At 38.5% G+C, this 16,283-nt stretch overlaps 1 protein-coding gene across 3 annotated transcripts; it reads right to left on the bottom strand.

Moving 5' to 3' along the window:
- Nucleotides 1-14,685, bottom strand: hephl1b (hephaestin-like 1b). 3 transcript variants are annotated; one of them, XM_027016158.3, is made up of 19 exons: nucleotides 14,421-14,685; nucleotides 11,080-11,324; nucleotides 9,410-9,616; nucleotides 8,884-9,078; nucleotides 8,436-8,690; nucleotides 8,154-8,325; nucleotides 7,857-7,996; nucleotides 5,110-5,241; nucleotides 4,715-4,920; nucleotides 4,401-4,545; nucleotides 3,929-4,141; nucleotides 3,424-3,631; nucleotides 2,747-2,886; nucleotides 2,354-2,482; nucleotides 2,047-2,153; nucleotides 1,468-1,687; nucleotides 1,088-1,227; nucleotides 817-979; nucleotides 1-301 (listed from the first exon to the last, which is right to left on the bottom strand). In XM_027016158.3, exons 1-19 carry the CDS (start codon nucleotides 14,591-14,593, stop codon nucleotides 165-167), a joined length of 3,327 nt encoding a protein of 1,108 aa, XP_026871959.2. In that variant the 5' UTR covers nucleotides 14,594-14,685; the 3' UTR covers nucleotides 1-164. The 3 variants fall into 3 exon arrangements, with proteins under 3 accessions (XP_026871959.2, XP_026871960.2, XP_026871961.2); XM_027016159.3 differs by having other exon boundaries at nucleotides 1-279; XM_027016160.3 differs by lacking the exons at nucleotides 1-301; nucleotides 817-979; nucleotides 1,088-1,227 and having other exon boundaries at nucleotides 1,551-1,687; nucleotides 2,031-2,153.
- Nucleotides 14,686-16,283: the final 1,598 nt, after the last annotated feature.

The raw sequence follows: 16,283 nt of genomic DNA, 5'->3' as shown, positions 1-16,283 counted from the left end.
TTATGTGAAAGAACATTTTATTCAATTTTCAAGTAAAATAAGCGGAACCATACATCACATCCCATAACGAATCATACATTCTGCTCTTGAATATGCACAGTTTATTTCTAATCAATCATTTATGCTTCTTGTGCAACAAAACAGACTGGCCAGAACAAATGAATTCATAATAAGGAAAACGCACTGAAAGTGTCTTGGTCCGAGATCACATTAGTCCAAGGGAGGAGATGAAAGCCGAGATGAAGGCAATACCGAGGTTTTGAACCACAGTGCTGCCACCTGAAGTACACATTCATAGAGTCTGTGAAAATACATTTGAAATCTGCCTGGGAAACATCTTTTATATTCAGAAAGTCTGAATAGATAAGATAGATGAGAGAGAGCAAACAATGTCCAGGATAAGAAACAGTGTAACCATGTAAAACATAACTATAAACAAACATCTTCACTCATTGCAATCTGTCTGTTTCACCAGCATCTGATTTTTAGCAATGATTAAATTCAAGTAAAGGGCAGTTCTATTGCCATGTATCATACTGCAATTCTGGTATGCCGTTTGCAAAATATTAAAAACACTGATGATAATGTGGCATTTCCAGAGACTGGACTGCCTTATGTGACATTTCCAGATACTGGCATTATGTTGACAAAAATGATTTTACACTTATCTCATAGTTTGACTTAATAAATCACCCACAGACCAATCATTTGTAACTATGACTGGTCAAAATACATACAGCAAAACTTCTTGTGACTACTTTTGCTGTTTGTTTTTTTAAAAACGGCATTGCACGGGAGCGTGACTGTCTGTCTCACCTGCGCGTGGGTTGACCGTGTAAACGGTTTCCATGCCGGCGGAGATGTGGTCAACCACATGGCAGTGGAGTAGCCACATTCCCTCAGCATCGGCCACCATCTCAGTGGTCTGAAACGTGCCTGGGAACAGGTCCAACTCATCGGCCCGATGGGCTAGGTCCGTCTGTCCCCAGAAAAACAAGTGGAAAATACTCGAGTTTCCATTTGGTTCCCTTTCTTGATTCCGAAATCTAAAAATGGCATGTCGCCTTGTGCGGCCTGGTGTCGTCACCTTGTAGATGAACGTATGGCCGTGCAGGTGGACGGTGTGCAGGTCTACTTCACTTCCCATCCCCAGCAGATACCAGTCCACCCGCTCACCTTTCTGCATGTCCAGTCCGCAAAGGTTGCCGTACACCTTGCCATTGATCCCTGGCAGGAGCAAGAAAATCACAGAATGCCCAGCTAAAGGCACTTTACACAGGGGCCATGGACCCCTGGGACAACCCTGCGCCACTGTTAATCCTGCTCACGCTACCTGGCCCTGACATGGACCTACCTCAGTCCGATATGGACCAAGAGCTTCTGCTCTGGAAACCAGCCAACATATAGGAGCCCTTATGCTAACCATCCACACCCCTGACCCGTTACTAAGTGTTGGTTAAGTCTCACCATGCATTTTGTTGCTCTCCTGAAATTCGGAGTTTTTGATCAGAGGGAGTGAGCTGTTGTAGTACTCCTTGATGTTTTGCTCCAGGTACCATGACATGTTCTCATCAAAGATGAGGAAGATCAGAGCAAACTCCCGATCCACGTCCAGCCTCCGTCTGGCCCGGTTGAGTGTCCCTTTCCTGCAGACTACTAGTGGTCCAATTAGTCCACTGGCTGTGTCCTACAACACAGTATACTATCCAGCAACAATGTCTTAGCAGTCATAACACTCCACTATCAAAACTAGAACAAAAAAATGTACATTTATTCCATGTTGTTGTTTTTTACGTCTAGTTTAATTTCCCATTCTATGTACTCTATGTGTCTGTAAATAATCGTCAGTCTTTCAGGTCAGTTACATATACACCCACCAAGACAATTTCCTTGTATGTATCACATGCCTGATACAAAAAACTAATTCAGAATGTATTGATATAAGTTCAGCAGCAAGTTGGTACAGTTACACATGACATGGCTTTCTTGTGCTATCATTAAGACCACCTTATCAGAAATTAAGAAATCACCTTAGTGTGAAATCACCTTAATGAAGTCCACATTAGAGTAATAGGCGAATGTAATGCAGTTTGGTTGGGATGCACTTGGACCAGACCTCTCAGGAACTCCCCACAAGTACTTAGTGACATTTCCTGCAGTAAAAAGTTACATGTATCTTTAAAAATAACTGCTAAAACTGATAAAGCTACAGTGAACATTTAAAGAACAATATCTTTATTATCGCATAGGCAAGACGATTTTCCCCTTTTGTTCTTAAGGTATGAAGCTGGGTGGGTTTATGGTGTGAGGTTGTAAATGGCTGTACTGGACTTGCAGTAATGTTTCTCCTCACCAGGCAATACAGGCTCAGCCTGTGGGGGAAAGGCCTGCACTCCATGAGGCTGTATAGAGTATGGCCGGCTAGCCTTATTCAGGAACGTTATCTGGAGAATGTCCCCAACCTCTGCCCTGATAATTGGGCCTAACAGAATACACACACGCACGCACACACACACACACACACACACACACACACACACACACACACACACACACATACACACACATATATATATATATATATATATATATATATATATATATATATATATATATATATATATATATATATATATATATATATATATATATATATATATATCACACACACATACCTACAGGCACTGATGGGTAAGAAGGATAGCAGTTATTCTAGAATGATTAAAAAATAATCATATTGGCCTACCCAGTATTTCCAGATGCTGCTCTTCAGGCAGTCGCTGTTTTCTGGTCATGAATGTGTCAGTGGTGAACTCCCTGTAGATTACCTTCTTATATTTGGAGCCAAGCCTGTTCTTACCTCTCCCAACAAATATGCTGCCAGGACTGAGAAGCAGAGTATCCATTGCATATCAAAAAACAGCCTTAAACAGCAACTAGGATATGAAAACAACAGAATGCACTCAAATGATCACCTGTTGAATTAATCATTGTGGCATTATGAATAGACTTTCCTTTAAAAACACCAGCTTGACATTTGGGCCAGGAGACACCCAAGGATTCTGACACTGGCCTACTATGCAGAGAATGTCAGGGCTCATTTTCAAGTGCAGCCCACGCCTTTGATTAATCGGTTAGAGTTTCCAGAGTGAATAGTAAACTTCAGAAAGGGAGAAGACCTCTGAGATCTTGGGATGGATTTTATGGTGCATTGCATTTGTGCCTGAAGGCCTGTCCCTGATTTACACAAACAGTCATCTTTCAAACTTAAGTTAGAAGTTATTACATGACTCAGTTATTACATTTGGAACGGTGGATAGTGTAATGTGCAATATCTATCTATATTAAGCTCTGCTGTCTGTGTGCTGGGGGGTTATGTGTGCATGTGTGTGTGTGTGTGTGTGTGTGTAGATGTCCATTTACCTGTCCTTGTCAGTAGCATTAAAGTACTCAAACTCCCAGGTCCGATTAGGTGAGTAGTCCCACTCCACCTCCTCAGCAGCGATGAAGTATTTCACATTAGGAACAGTGGGCGACGCTGTGGAGCTCTGCCCACATGCACGCACTCTATACTGCACCTTCATCCCTCCTATGTAATGCTCAGTCACTCGGCAGCTCACCTCGAACAACCCTGCGCCCACACAGGCCCGGCGCACATGAAGAACACACAACAGGGCAAAGGTTTTACCAGTGCTCTTGTTCACAACAAGGTGGCGTTGGAAGCGCAAAGCAGTCAGACAAGGTGTGTATGTTTTCACATTTACTCAGATACATCAGTCTCAGGGATAGAAATTGCAGCTAGTAATAGAAATAGCTAGAAAAAGATACATTTTGATATGAAAAAAAAATATGGCTCTGTTTAATTAGATACAGGGACCTCCTTTTAAGAAATACTCTGGTACAAAGCAGGACCAAGGTTATGACTGACCGGCTGTAACTGCTTGCATGAAAACAGTGACAGATGTGTGTGGGAACACGCTGAGAGTGTCACGGGTAGTGCCCTCTTTGAGAAAGGTGTTGCCCTGAAAGTGAACTCCATGCATGTCAACATTTGTGCCAAGTCCCAAGACATGCCATCTGACCCGGGCACCATTGCACATGTCCAGCCCCGGCAGGTTTCCGTACATGTAGCCATTCACAGCTGCAAACAAAGACCAAACAAACATGATACTATTGTCCTGGTTAGCTGTGGGTAAATTTGTTATCACATATATTTTTCTGCTGTAGCTAATGTTTTATCGAACATTGTGTCTGGTTAAAGTGATAAATAAGCAAATTCAAACTCAGCACCACTGAGGAACAGTAAACATTCTAGTTTTAAAATTGTGACTGAAACTCAAAAGCCTATGGTAGATTGATTTATGAGTTCCTGGTGAGATAAACAAGTGAAATAAGTATACCATGCATCATGTTGCTTTCTACAAAGGCATCATCATTTGCGGTGGATTCATTCATCCCGTATATCTTAATGCTGTTATTCAGATACCAGCTTAGGTTTTCATCGAATATAGAGAAGAGCAGGAAGAACTCATGGTCCACATCTCTCTGAAATCAAACACATACACTTCATGGAAACGCAGTGGTCCTGTGCACAAACAGTTCCATCAAAATGACGCAGTATTCTTGCACAGAGAGCGGATAAGTACAGAGAGCGGATAAGTGCACACTTATGCTCACTGCCTCTTGCGTATGTATGCTGTAGGGAACATCGCACCTGGGTGTCATTGGAGCTCAATGCACCTTCCTTGCACACTAGCAGGGGACCAACGAGGCCAGAGTTAGTGTCTCTGATGGGGTCAGTGGAGGAAAAGTACAGGTAGGTGATACAGGGCGGGTCACTCTCTGTAGGCCCCTCCCTCACCTGCCACCTATAGGTGAAGGAGCCACCTGGCGGCACGTGAGAGCCATTTTTCACTGTACCTAAAATCCAAGTGAAATGAATGATATTAAAAAAAGAGAATCCTGAAACAGCTGGCACACGTCTAAAGGAGATACAGCAAGGGCATATGCTTTAATCATAGCTGACATTTATAGGTTGATTCATTATCTAACAACTGCAGAACAATGTATAGGTTCTGTCCGCCTGGTGTTCCGACATCACGCTCTCACCATCTTCATACAGAGCTCCCTCATATAGCTTAATGTACTGGAGGCCATGGGGCTGGATACTGTAATTCTTGTCAGCCTTGTTCAAAAATGTGACTTCCAAAACATCCCCAACTTCAGCACGCAGCACAGGACCTAAGAGAGGCAGGAGCCCAACAGGTACACATTACTGGTGTTTTGTAGCTACAGGTTTATTTAACAAATATCAATAATACATCACAACATTTCCTTTAAACATTTTTTAGTATTATTACCCCCATCTTAAACTTAAATTTCCAATCCACTAATGTGCCGCTTTCATTAGCAAGAGAGGTTAATTAATTTAACTGGGGAAAGCCTTACAGACTTTGCAATATAAACATGACATACATCGTATGAGGAAAACTTACTAAGCTAGGTGGTAGTAAGGTTTCTAATATCTTTACCAATCAGAGAGGATGTTTTTAACACTGCAGTTATTACGCTGGCAGCTGAATATACCCATCTTAGATTATAGGCAGATGCCATTGCTCGATGATATGCGAGACAATATTTAGACAGTAAATAAACATCTTCCCATGTTACCTTGTTTTAGTAATTTACATATTATTAAATGCTTACATATGCTTACAGATGAAAATCGAATAACACATTTGCAGCATTGTAATTTCCAAAAGATTCAGTATAGCAAAATTTGTTGGGTTTTCCACAAGTATTTAGACCTCACTAGTTGGAGTAATTTAACAATTTTGAATCTGAAGATCACTTTTTAAAATTTAAGCAAGGAATATGGAACACATGAAATGTAAAAATATAGATGTGCGAGTTATTCATGAAAACAAGTAGGCATTATAAAAATATTAACATGCAGAAATTAGTAATAGAAATAAGAATTAATGCATACACAAAATTATTCAAAAAGTCAGTACATATCCCAAGAAAAATAGTCAAATAATTATGTATACTTAAAAACAAATGTTCAACTTAAGAATGCATACTCAAAAAATAAGTTGGCAAAATTAGTATGCATGTTAAAACATATGCATACGTACAGTGTTTTTCTGCAGGGCTGCACGGTATGGCTAGGTACAGTTTAAAATCTGTGATCACACTTTTTTTTTCCACTGTGAAGTGATATATGGGTAGACACATTGGGCTAAACCAAAATCGTCACTCTAGTCATGTGAACACAACCGCTATTTAAAAAAGGGTTGCTATCCTTGACTTTTTTACAATGTTATTGGAGCACAGATATAAGTAGAAGTACAGTTTCACAGGCAGTCGCTGTCTCTGACTGTTAGCTTAAAACTTTCAGTAGTTTCCTTCTAGCTTTCAACTAGCCTAAAATCTTTCTGTAACAAATCAGGTATTGCACAGAACACTCTTTTTCGTTTAAGACAATCTTAACACTGCCATGATTTTGGGAATTGGGGCCCAGAACTTTAAGCTCCTTCATTGTTGCTTGCTGCTGTTTTGTGTATACCATTACAATTACCATTACATTACCATTGGGGGGGAAATCACAGGACCACAACACAGTCTCCAGCGCCCTGCCCGATTCCATGGTTCTGTTATGCAATGGAAAATGGGCACAAGTACTGGAGAAGGGTTAGGTTAGTTTTGGGTTTGGCATTAGAAAATTAGTGTGCATTAGTAAGAATGAAATTGGCATTAGAAAATTAGTATACATTAGTAAGAATGAAAACTTTAAGCACACAAACTTGCATGCCAAAAATATACCTACTCAGGAAATGGAATTTTGATTTGTTGCAAGCATATAAAAATAGAATGCATTTTTATTTGCGTATCACAGAAGATACAAGACCACTAAAACATGTCATGCTGTATCTATCAGAGCATTCTAAGTAATGTAACTGTAGTTCTGAAAAAAATCCTAGAAATGCCCCCCCTCTCTCTCTCTCTCCCTCTCCCCTATATATATATATATATATATCCCATATATATATATATATATATATATATATATATATATATATATATATATATATGTAGTCAAGAAGTTATTCTGCCCAACACAGGGTGTAACACAGAACATGCCTGCAACTGTGTTGGAGACTTCAGTTCTTCTTCTAAACCATGGCACAGCAAAAAAAAAAAAAAAAATCATATCTCTCCAAAGTCTATATCACTTTATAGCTTCTTCTTCATAGTTAGAGAGCTAACACCTACATTTGAATTTCTTACAGCTAAAGATCCTGCTCAAGCAGGTCACCTCTCTATTTATGTACTCCTACTATTCCTAACCCTAACCCTAGTTGCAAAGGTTGCCACCATGCTCACTCCAAAAAGACTAAAAATGTGCATTTTAATAAATTGGTGCACATGCAGAGCTTTGTTGATGTAAACAAACATTGTGAGAAAAAAGATCCACATCAGGAAATTTACAGACAGACAGGTTCAGGTTTTTGCACAGAGTGGTGTTCTATTATGTATCACTAACGTCACGTGCAAATCAGGACTAAATACAGTAACACCATATATCACACAAATGGTAAAATACTCTGGCAGTCCATTTTTATGAACTTAGGAAATGGGTTACCATGCTGTTTGTTGTTAATGTCATTTTAATCTCCTGATACGTTTTATGAAGTTGACCCATCTGTCTTTTTGCACTTTCTTATAACAATTCTTATTTATATCAGATATATAAAAATAAATGTAAATTACAGTGCTATTTTAAAAAGGCAAATAACATTAATACTGGGCATTATGTATTGTACAAACAAAGAAACTAAACAAGGGGAGATTACCTAGAATCCCGAGGTGGGTCTCCTTGCTGGTTGGCTCTTTCTTATACAAAAAAGTGCTATCATTGTATGCTCTGAATACCACTTTCACATATTCTCCACCAAGATGGCCAAAACCCTTCCCGAAATACAACCTGGAGGGCCTGAGGGATTGAATACAGCTCAAAGGAAGTTTAGGACAAAAACCCCACAGGGCATCTTTAACCCTTGACAAAAGTGGTCAAACCACTACAATAAAGCACTGTGATAAGTAAACCACAAAACTGTAAAAGCTGAATGGGAACTAATATAGTTCCATACCTCTGGCTTTCATTCAGTAAAGCATTGTTCAGTTGATCTACTCCTGATGGGGCATAGCTCCAGTGAACCATCTCAGCAACAATGAAGTACTTCCTTGTTGTTCCATTCTGAGTAGCTAGGGAGTCATTCTGCCCAGTACAGGGTGTAACACGGAACAGTGCCTGCATACCATCTGCACACCAGTTACATACAATATAATTTTAAAGCTGAAGTTGAAAAAAATATATATAATTCCTATTTTAATACAAAATAATATATTACAGACATTTTCTCAGCATCTACCTTGCAAATGACTGTTGACCTGACAGCCAAACAACCATTTTCCTGTTGTGAAGGACACCATTTCCACGTTGAGGAAGGTGGCAGGAAACAAACTGACCGTGTCGACACGATGACCTCGTGTCAGTAGTGTGTGCCCATGGAAATATACTGAGTGGACATCCACCTCATTGCCCATGCCAAGGAGATGCCAGGCCACTCTTTGGTACTGGCACAACTCAATTTCAGGGAGGTTACCATACATGTAACCATTAATGGCTAAAAGACAAGATGAAGAGGAACATAAAAATTATAGTGGCTACAATGATAGAACCAGACCCATTTTTAATGGCTAAACCAGGATAGTTGCTGCTGTTGCAAAAGTTAAAACTCACCCTTACAGTATTATAGTATTTTTGATTCAGTACTTTCTTCTTTTGTTTTGTTGTTTAGAAAACAGATCCAGACCTACCATTCATCTGATTGGATTGCTGGAACTCGGGATCATTGGGATCCACGGCATGTGGATCAGTACAGAAGGTCTGTATGTTCTCATGTAGATACCAGCTGAGGTTTTCATCCACCACACTGAACATAAGAAGGAAGTCCTTATCTACATCCGCCCTTCTCGCTTCAGAGTCATTTCCCTCCAGTGTCTGCAGGGTTCCTAAATGAAATGGTATTTTGGAGGAAAAAGATTGGGGGGACAGAGTGGATGCTTTACTTATTGACCAACTTAGGAGCATGTGCCAGCCTAGAGACAAAATCTAATGACAAAGCACTTTTGTGAGTCACTCTGGATAAGAGTGTCCGCTAAATGTCATAAATGTAAATGTATATGTAAATCTAATGTGATTATGTTATGGGCAGATGATAACTTCCATGTGCACCAAAAGCTTTAATAAATACTAGAGGTTAACTCTAATTCATTACTTTACATTCTTGTATCATTAGTACTAATTTGTGACATTTGTCCATTAGTTGGCTGACTCTCACACCTTTCTTGCAAGTCAGCAGGGCTCCTATGAGTCCGGAGGAGATATCTTTGCTTGCCAACACATGTGAATGGTAAGCCCAAGTCAAGCAGTTGGCATCATCCTGTGTAGGCGCATCCTTCACTGTCCAGTTATAGATGTGTGTTCTTCCAGGGGCAACACCATCATCATGCTTGTCTGCTCCAGAGGATCCATCTGGATATAGTGCCCCTGACCCAAAGAACATCACATCAGCACCAGTCAATATCAACAGTGTCTATTGCTCCAAACACATTATATGCAGTTGCAGTCACTAAGACTGGACATTTCAAAATAAGATACCCACCTGGCATTATCTGAGTTTGAGTCTTTAAATTGCATTGAAAAAATTAGCAAAATCAAAGTCCAGCTTAATCCCAAGTGCTATCACAATTTACATTAGCCTTATGACATTAGATGGAAACACATTTTTTTAAATATACAAATGGGAGTTGAAGTTAGGGAAAGAACTGGTGCAAGAGTTCTGAAATGCAGCAGTCAAAAATGACACGTCCTCTTCAACTTGCATCTATCTTAGAATGATATAATTTACATACCAATCTCTTTAAAGCCAGTACTGAAGAAACACATTTGTGTGATATGTTTACCATTTGTCCAAACAAGAAGCAATGGAAGGCAGGAAAGGGTTGTGAGGGGGTTGTTGTTGCACTTAAGGCCAGGACCTTTAGTATTCTCCTTCAGCCTTCCTCTTATCAGCTCAGTCAGAGCTCCAGGGAAACAGTGAGTTCAAATAGACAAGCTAACAATAAGAATAAACAGTAGATGTGGTCTCTATACTATCTCATCAAAGAGTTTCCTCTAGAGTCCCATCCAAACTATCCACACCAAGGCACTCTTCAGACTCTAGTTTTTACTGATTATTTGGATAGGCCAAGCCTGAGAGCCTATTGGATTTCTTTGATTTGCACTCAGTGCTGTTTATGGTTAACGTTCACCCTAATTCCTCTAACATTACAATTTTTAATAATAATTCCTTGAAATCATGGTAATGGGTGTAAGGGGTTGTTGCTAACTAATGTAATGTTCATTCATGGAAGTGCAGAGGAATTGGTACTCCTTCCCTTCATCCTGGCTCAAGACCTCAGCAGGCTCACAGAAATCACTTTTTGTACATTTGGTAAACTGACATCTAATCGGTCTGCCATAACTACAAAACCCATCTCCCAAAAATATTTTTTTTGCACAATTGTGCAAACTGGCCTCCCATTCTACAGAAAGGCGCCACATTAGGTGTCAGACAACAAAACTAACAAAGATAAAGACAAAAAAAAAGATAATGTTAGCATTATAGCCTAAAGCTTTTCTCATGAAACATGATAAAATATCATCAAATGCAAGAATATTTCTAAAAAATGGGTATATATATTGAATTGTAATGATGTAATTTCTGGCTACCAAGTTTTAATACCAGTTCATTGCTAAGTGAGTGATACATTTTTATCCCTGAATATTATCCCTATCTTCTGATGTTCTTAGGCAAAGATCAGTCAGAGTCTGCTAAAACAATGTTTTACTTCACTGACTATGGGACTTGGATGGCCTTAATCCTTTATTTTAAGATAAATACTCTTTAAACCTCCACGCCATCTTTAGTGCAACTTTCACACACATTAAGCAGAGATCATACAGGTTACCCTCTGAGTTTTTCAGGTAGAAGACTCCATGTGAGTGCAGTGAATAGTGTCTGAATCCAAAGTTCTTCAAGTGCAGCTCTATGGTATCATCAGCCTCAGCCTTAAGCACTGGTCCCAGGTAGCCCAGCCAGGATGGTTTGGGGATTTCTGTGGAGTAGGTCCCATCTGTGTACTGTTTGTATATAGCTTTCTTATAGACATGCCCAACCCTATGGGGACCCTGTTGCAGGAACATGGATGCATGCCTACAACATAAGAAGCAACATGCAGGTCTGTAATTTAGGTACTACAGACTTTTTTTATGAAGGTGAAATACAAACTAAATTATTGATGCAGTTCCCATATTATTTCATAACAAGGTAGATACTGTGGCATCAGTAAAGAAAAACCAAAGAATGCTGTTTTCTGCTCAAAAACAGCTTGGGATGTGGCAACACATCTCACAACACACTAATAACTTCAAAAAGAGTCAATCAACAAAAACCAAATGCATACACAATTCAACTATTTAATGAATATGTTCAAACATTACATTTAACTAAATATGTCTCCAAAGAGGTGCAGGGCATGCTGGGAGTCCTGGCTATGCTATTCTCCCCCCTCCCCTTGGTGCACTCCATTAGTGACACAAGCCAATATAAAGTGCCTTAGAGTAAAATCCCAAGAATCTGTCTAAATGTATTCATTAAGAGAGTAAAAGGCAAAAACTGATCCTACATTAGTCTAAATGTACCATATCCTCTTACTTTAAAACTATGTGAATTAATAAGGCAGTCCTGTGTACAGTCATTTGTCATGATAGCATACAGCCCATAATGCATTATAATAATAAAGCCTGTAGGTCTGCTTAAATAAAAGCCTTTATTTAGAAAAAGAAATAAATTATAAAACATCAAAATAGAGTTATTAACTGAGCATGATCCAACTGAAAGTTCTATCCAAATGAAACAGATGTAGTGTTCATAAAATCTTTTAAAACAGAATTGTATCAGTAATATCATGTAAATCCTTAAATGCAACTTCTCTGCATGTTCAACTGTGATATGCTGAGCAACAGAAGAGGGACCTTAGGGACTATGAGGGACCCACAAACATTTAATTAAATCAGATAAAAATATAGTATGAAAAATCTATTTGGAAACTATTTGCATTATATCACTTCTATTAAAAGGTAGATGGTGAGGAGGCACACTAATGATACATAACAAAGTGTCATAGCAGGACACTAATCCTTCTCACCTTCTATTGTGCAGTACACAAAGTGTAAGTACATAAAGAATACATTTTGCCAAACCCAACATAGTAATACACACATAGGCCCACTGATATATGAAAGAGTTACAGAAGCTTTTTTGTTGTTATTGTTGTTGTTATGGTATTTTGTTTATTTTTTTCATTCTTTTTGCCATTTTGTACTAAAGTAATTAATTGGTAAATGCATGCCAGTGTGATTTAAAGACATCATCCTTGAAGACGTTCTCCCATGTTTTGGCAGGGCTTTCCAGCCATTGTATTTTTTTCTTGGCTTTTGTTCCTGTTCAGAACCTTCTCTCTTTAGTGAAAGTCATTCTTCATTGGATACTAAATGGAAGACTGACAGTCACTTTTAAACCCTAAAGGTCCCTTGGCAGCACATATTTGTTCATTGTCTTCCAGTTTAGTAAAGAACCATCAAATTCTATATACTCTGACAATTATGTTAGGTCTACTTGTTCATATATAGTTGCACCACCAACAACGATAAATTATCTGGCTCTAAGCATGACTCTAAGGGTGACTAAACCATGATGCAACCTTTACCATGCTTTACAGATCAGGACGTATGCTTAGAGTGTCTGAAGTGTCTTTTTTTTCTTTACACCCTAAGCAATGTGTATCATGTTATTTATGATTAACTCTTCAGCATGAAAACGTTTCTGCTAACACAGATGAGTTTAAGAGATGATCTAAGATTTATAAATCTTGAAGTCTCTTGGGTAAGGTTAAATGTTCCTGCACTCTGGAGGTGGCTGGTAATTTTAGTGTTCCTCTTCCCTTGAGGAAATGATTCTGTCTTTGGTAACCATTGAATTAGCCTACTAAAAACCAGTAAGTACTAGTAACTGCTGAGTAACTGTTGGCAAAAGTTGTTTTTCTTTTCATTTTGCACTGTCCAATTTGGGGACTGTGCTTATGATTGTGGTACTTTTCTTCCAAAGCTAGACGTCTTTATGTTGGTTTTTTGCACACCTATTACCTGAGCTCCTTTCACATGTATGGATGCAGTTGCTAGTGCTCTGACTAGTTTCTGGAATGGATGTTATGGGCAGCCAGAGATGGCCCAGAGACGTAATGCCAAGACAGCTGATCTGCCAGCTGATCTAACAAGACCTGCTAAGACTAGACCTACTGAAATACCAGCTAGGCTTAAGTGTGAACAACAGAAAAGACAACAAAGCCTGCAGCTTGGTATCAATGTGCTGCCGGTATTTGATGTAGATATTGCGCGCAATGAATATGGAATGCTAACTATAGGCTACCGAATAAATTCATATTTCTTTGATTCTATAATATAAGAAGTGTTTGTTTGCAGATGAAACATTATTAAGTAAATAAAATAAAATAAAAAAAACAACTAATACAAAAACCGTTAATCCAAATAAATATGATTTTTTTTTTCCCCAAAAAGATATTGATATCTTGTAAGATGACTAGGGCTATGTACGTTTGGGTCCCAAAACTCAACTGAAGGTTTGACCCAAATACACTGAAATACAATTAAGACTTGTAGAAGGACCAGACTGGACAGACCAAACCTCCAATAAAACAGAGGAGAAATGAACAAATAGTAGCCAAATTCAGAAGGTGACATTTGAAAGGATTTATCATGGGTCTGATTGCTTGATTATACCTCAGAAATAACCTTTTTGACTTCACACTCCTAACACTTTTTGAGGGGACTGTAACTATAAGGCACACAGTAAGACAAGCTATGGTGATACAGGCAATAATAAATAAATAATATTATTAATACTACTATTGGAAGTAATATAATTAGTTCTTGTAGTAGTAGTATGTGTAAGACGTTTAGTTTTAACATGCTACACTTTTCTGTCTTAGGTTCAGTTCCTTTTGTCGAATCTTAACCGCTACACAACTAGCAAGAAACGTAAAATCATAAGCAATTTAAATATTACGAAACTATTTTACCTTTCAGTGTATCCATTGAAAAACAAGCAAGCTGTAAATGAAACTCTGGGTTTCTAAACAGTACCTTAACGTGTGTAATTAAATATATCATGTAAGTACTTCCTACCACTTCCAAGTATTCTGACTAAAACGACTAAAAAGTTAAAACTCACGTATCCTCAGCAGCAGGTTTACCACTGATACGATTATAACCGCCCGGCGCATAATCCCACTTTTCTTCTCTTATGCCGATGAAGAAAGTTCTTTTGATGCCATCATTTTGAGCGATAATGGCGCAAATGCAAAAAAGCTTCAACAACCGCCACCTACTTACGTGAACGCTCATTGTGGATATTTGTCTATAATTCTTTATCGGTAAAGTCAGTTTAACAAAGAGATCGTGGTGAAGCGACTGTGCGTGCGGTGACAGAGGGGTAAGTATAGCCCTGTTCGTCTGTCATGGCAGAGGAGGGACCAAGGTATTGTTTTCGTAATCTTTTAATCAAACTGATCCTCTCTTCGTAAAAGACTCTAAGATGAGAGAGAGAGATACAGATATATTATCCCTAGCCCATACACCATAAATAACCATAGTTTTTGGTTTGGTTTTGTTAATGTAGTTGTTTGGGGGTTTTTTTTGTATGTTTATTTGTTTGTTTTGTTTTGTTTTTTGCGCAGGTCAGATTTAATAGAGAATAATAATAATAATAATGGGAGATATTCTTTGCTATTTAATAGTCCATTTGCATTTGCGGGCTCTTTAAATTCTTTAATATAGGCCTATTATAATTACTTTATTAATAACCTGAAATATTGAAGCCCAGGAAGGCCGTGAGTTACTTTTTTTTTTACAAAACATTTTTTTCTTGGAATCACGACTTTCGGAAACAACTTGTTTTCTTGCAATTTCAACATGACCGTTATTAGCGCAACTTATTTTCCTCGTCTTATAAACGCATCTTATTTTCCGCTGGCCTAAACGTTACAGTCACAAAAATACATCTTTATGTAAATGTAAGCCTACATAAAAACTACTACCGTGTGTTTTCTGTAAGAACATTTCGTTTGATTCTAATTTTATATAAATAATCGATGAATCTTAACCTTACCATAGGTAGGTCACAGCACAACCGCAACCTACTGCTGGTGATTGTCTTTCATTCTTTCCTTTTGTGGTTCTCTGTCAGCACCACTACTCCGTAATTGATTAAAGTTTGTTTTTAAGAGGAAATGTAAAGCTTACCATTATCATTTACATTGCAACTTTTAACTTTACATTTTTGTATGCAAAAACAAAACAATTACAGAATTCTCCCCTCAACAGAATTGCCAGCTTTAGTCTATTAATAGACCATTGATAATGCAAATCAAAGTGCTATCACCCCTGATATATGTATGTTGTATGTATGTAATGTGTTGTATAGTGTAGTTGTAGGTATATTTTGTATGGCCTGTGTTGTATAGCTTATTGCCAAATGCAGTGGGTACTATTTTCTTGGTAGGTAGTGCATAGCAGTTGCAATTTTGTTTTGTTTACAGAAAAATAATGTCTTATGATGGTAGTATTTGGATGAATTGACCTTTCTCGCCACACCACTGAGCACTTAGGTCCTTGCCTCAGTGAAAAATGGCCCTGCCACTGTTTTTCCCTAATGGCCTTACCAGGGACACAACTCACCTTCAGTTACCACTAGCTACACTATCTACACTTTCCCCAACAGCCGTACCTCCACAGCAAACTGCAGTATAACATAAACAACAAACTTTGCTTTCTTTCACAAAACATCACACTACAGTGACATCATTTTACACCATTAGCCTGTACTAACAGTCAGCCTCTACCATAGCCTGTCACTACAGTGGCTTTACCACAGTGCAACTACAGCTGTACACTACTGACAACCCATTTGTTCAAAGTCAACTCTACACTGTTACTAGTTTAACAGCCCAACAACAACCACAAAATGGTGAATGTTTATAAATAACCATTGGTGATATGGCTTGGTGTGTCCCTTCTCTCCACAATAGTAACATAT

The sequence above is a fragment of the Electrophorus electricus genome, chromosome 19 (genome assembly GCF_041902795.1).
Source record: "Electrophorus electricus isolate QZ-2024a chromosome 19, ASM4190279v1, whole genome shotgun sequence".
NCBI lineage: Eukaryota > Metazoa > Chordata > Actinopteri > Gymnotiformes > Gymnotidae > Electrophorus > Electrophorus electricus.
Note: the sequence above shows the minus strand (reverse complement) of the source record. Positions and strands in the feature narration are given on the sequence as shown.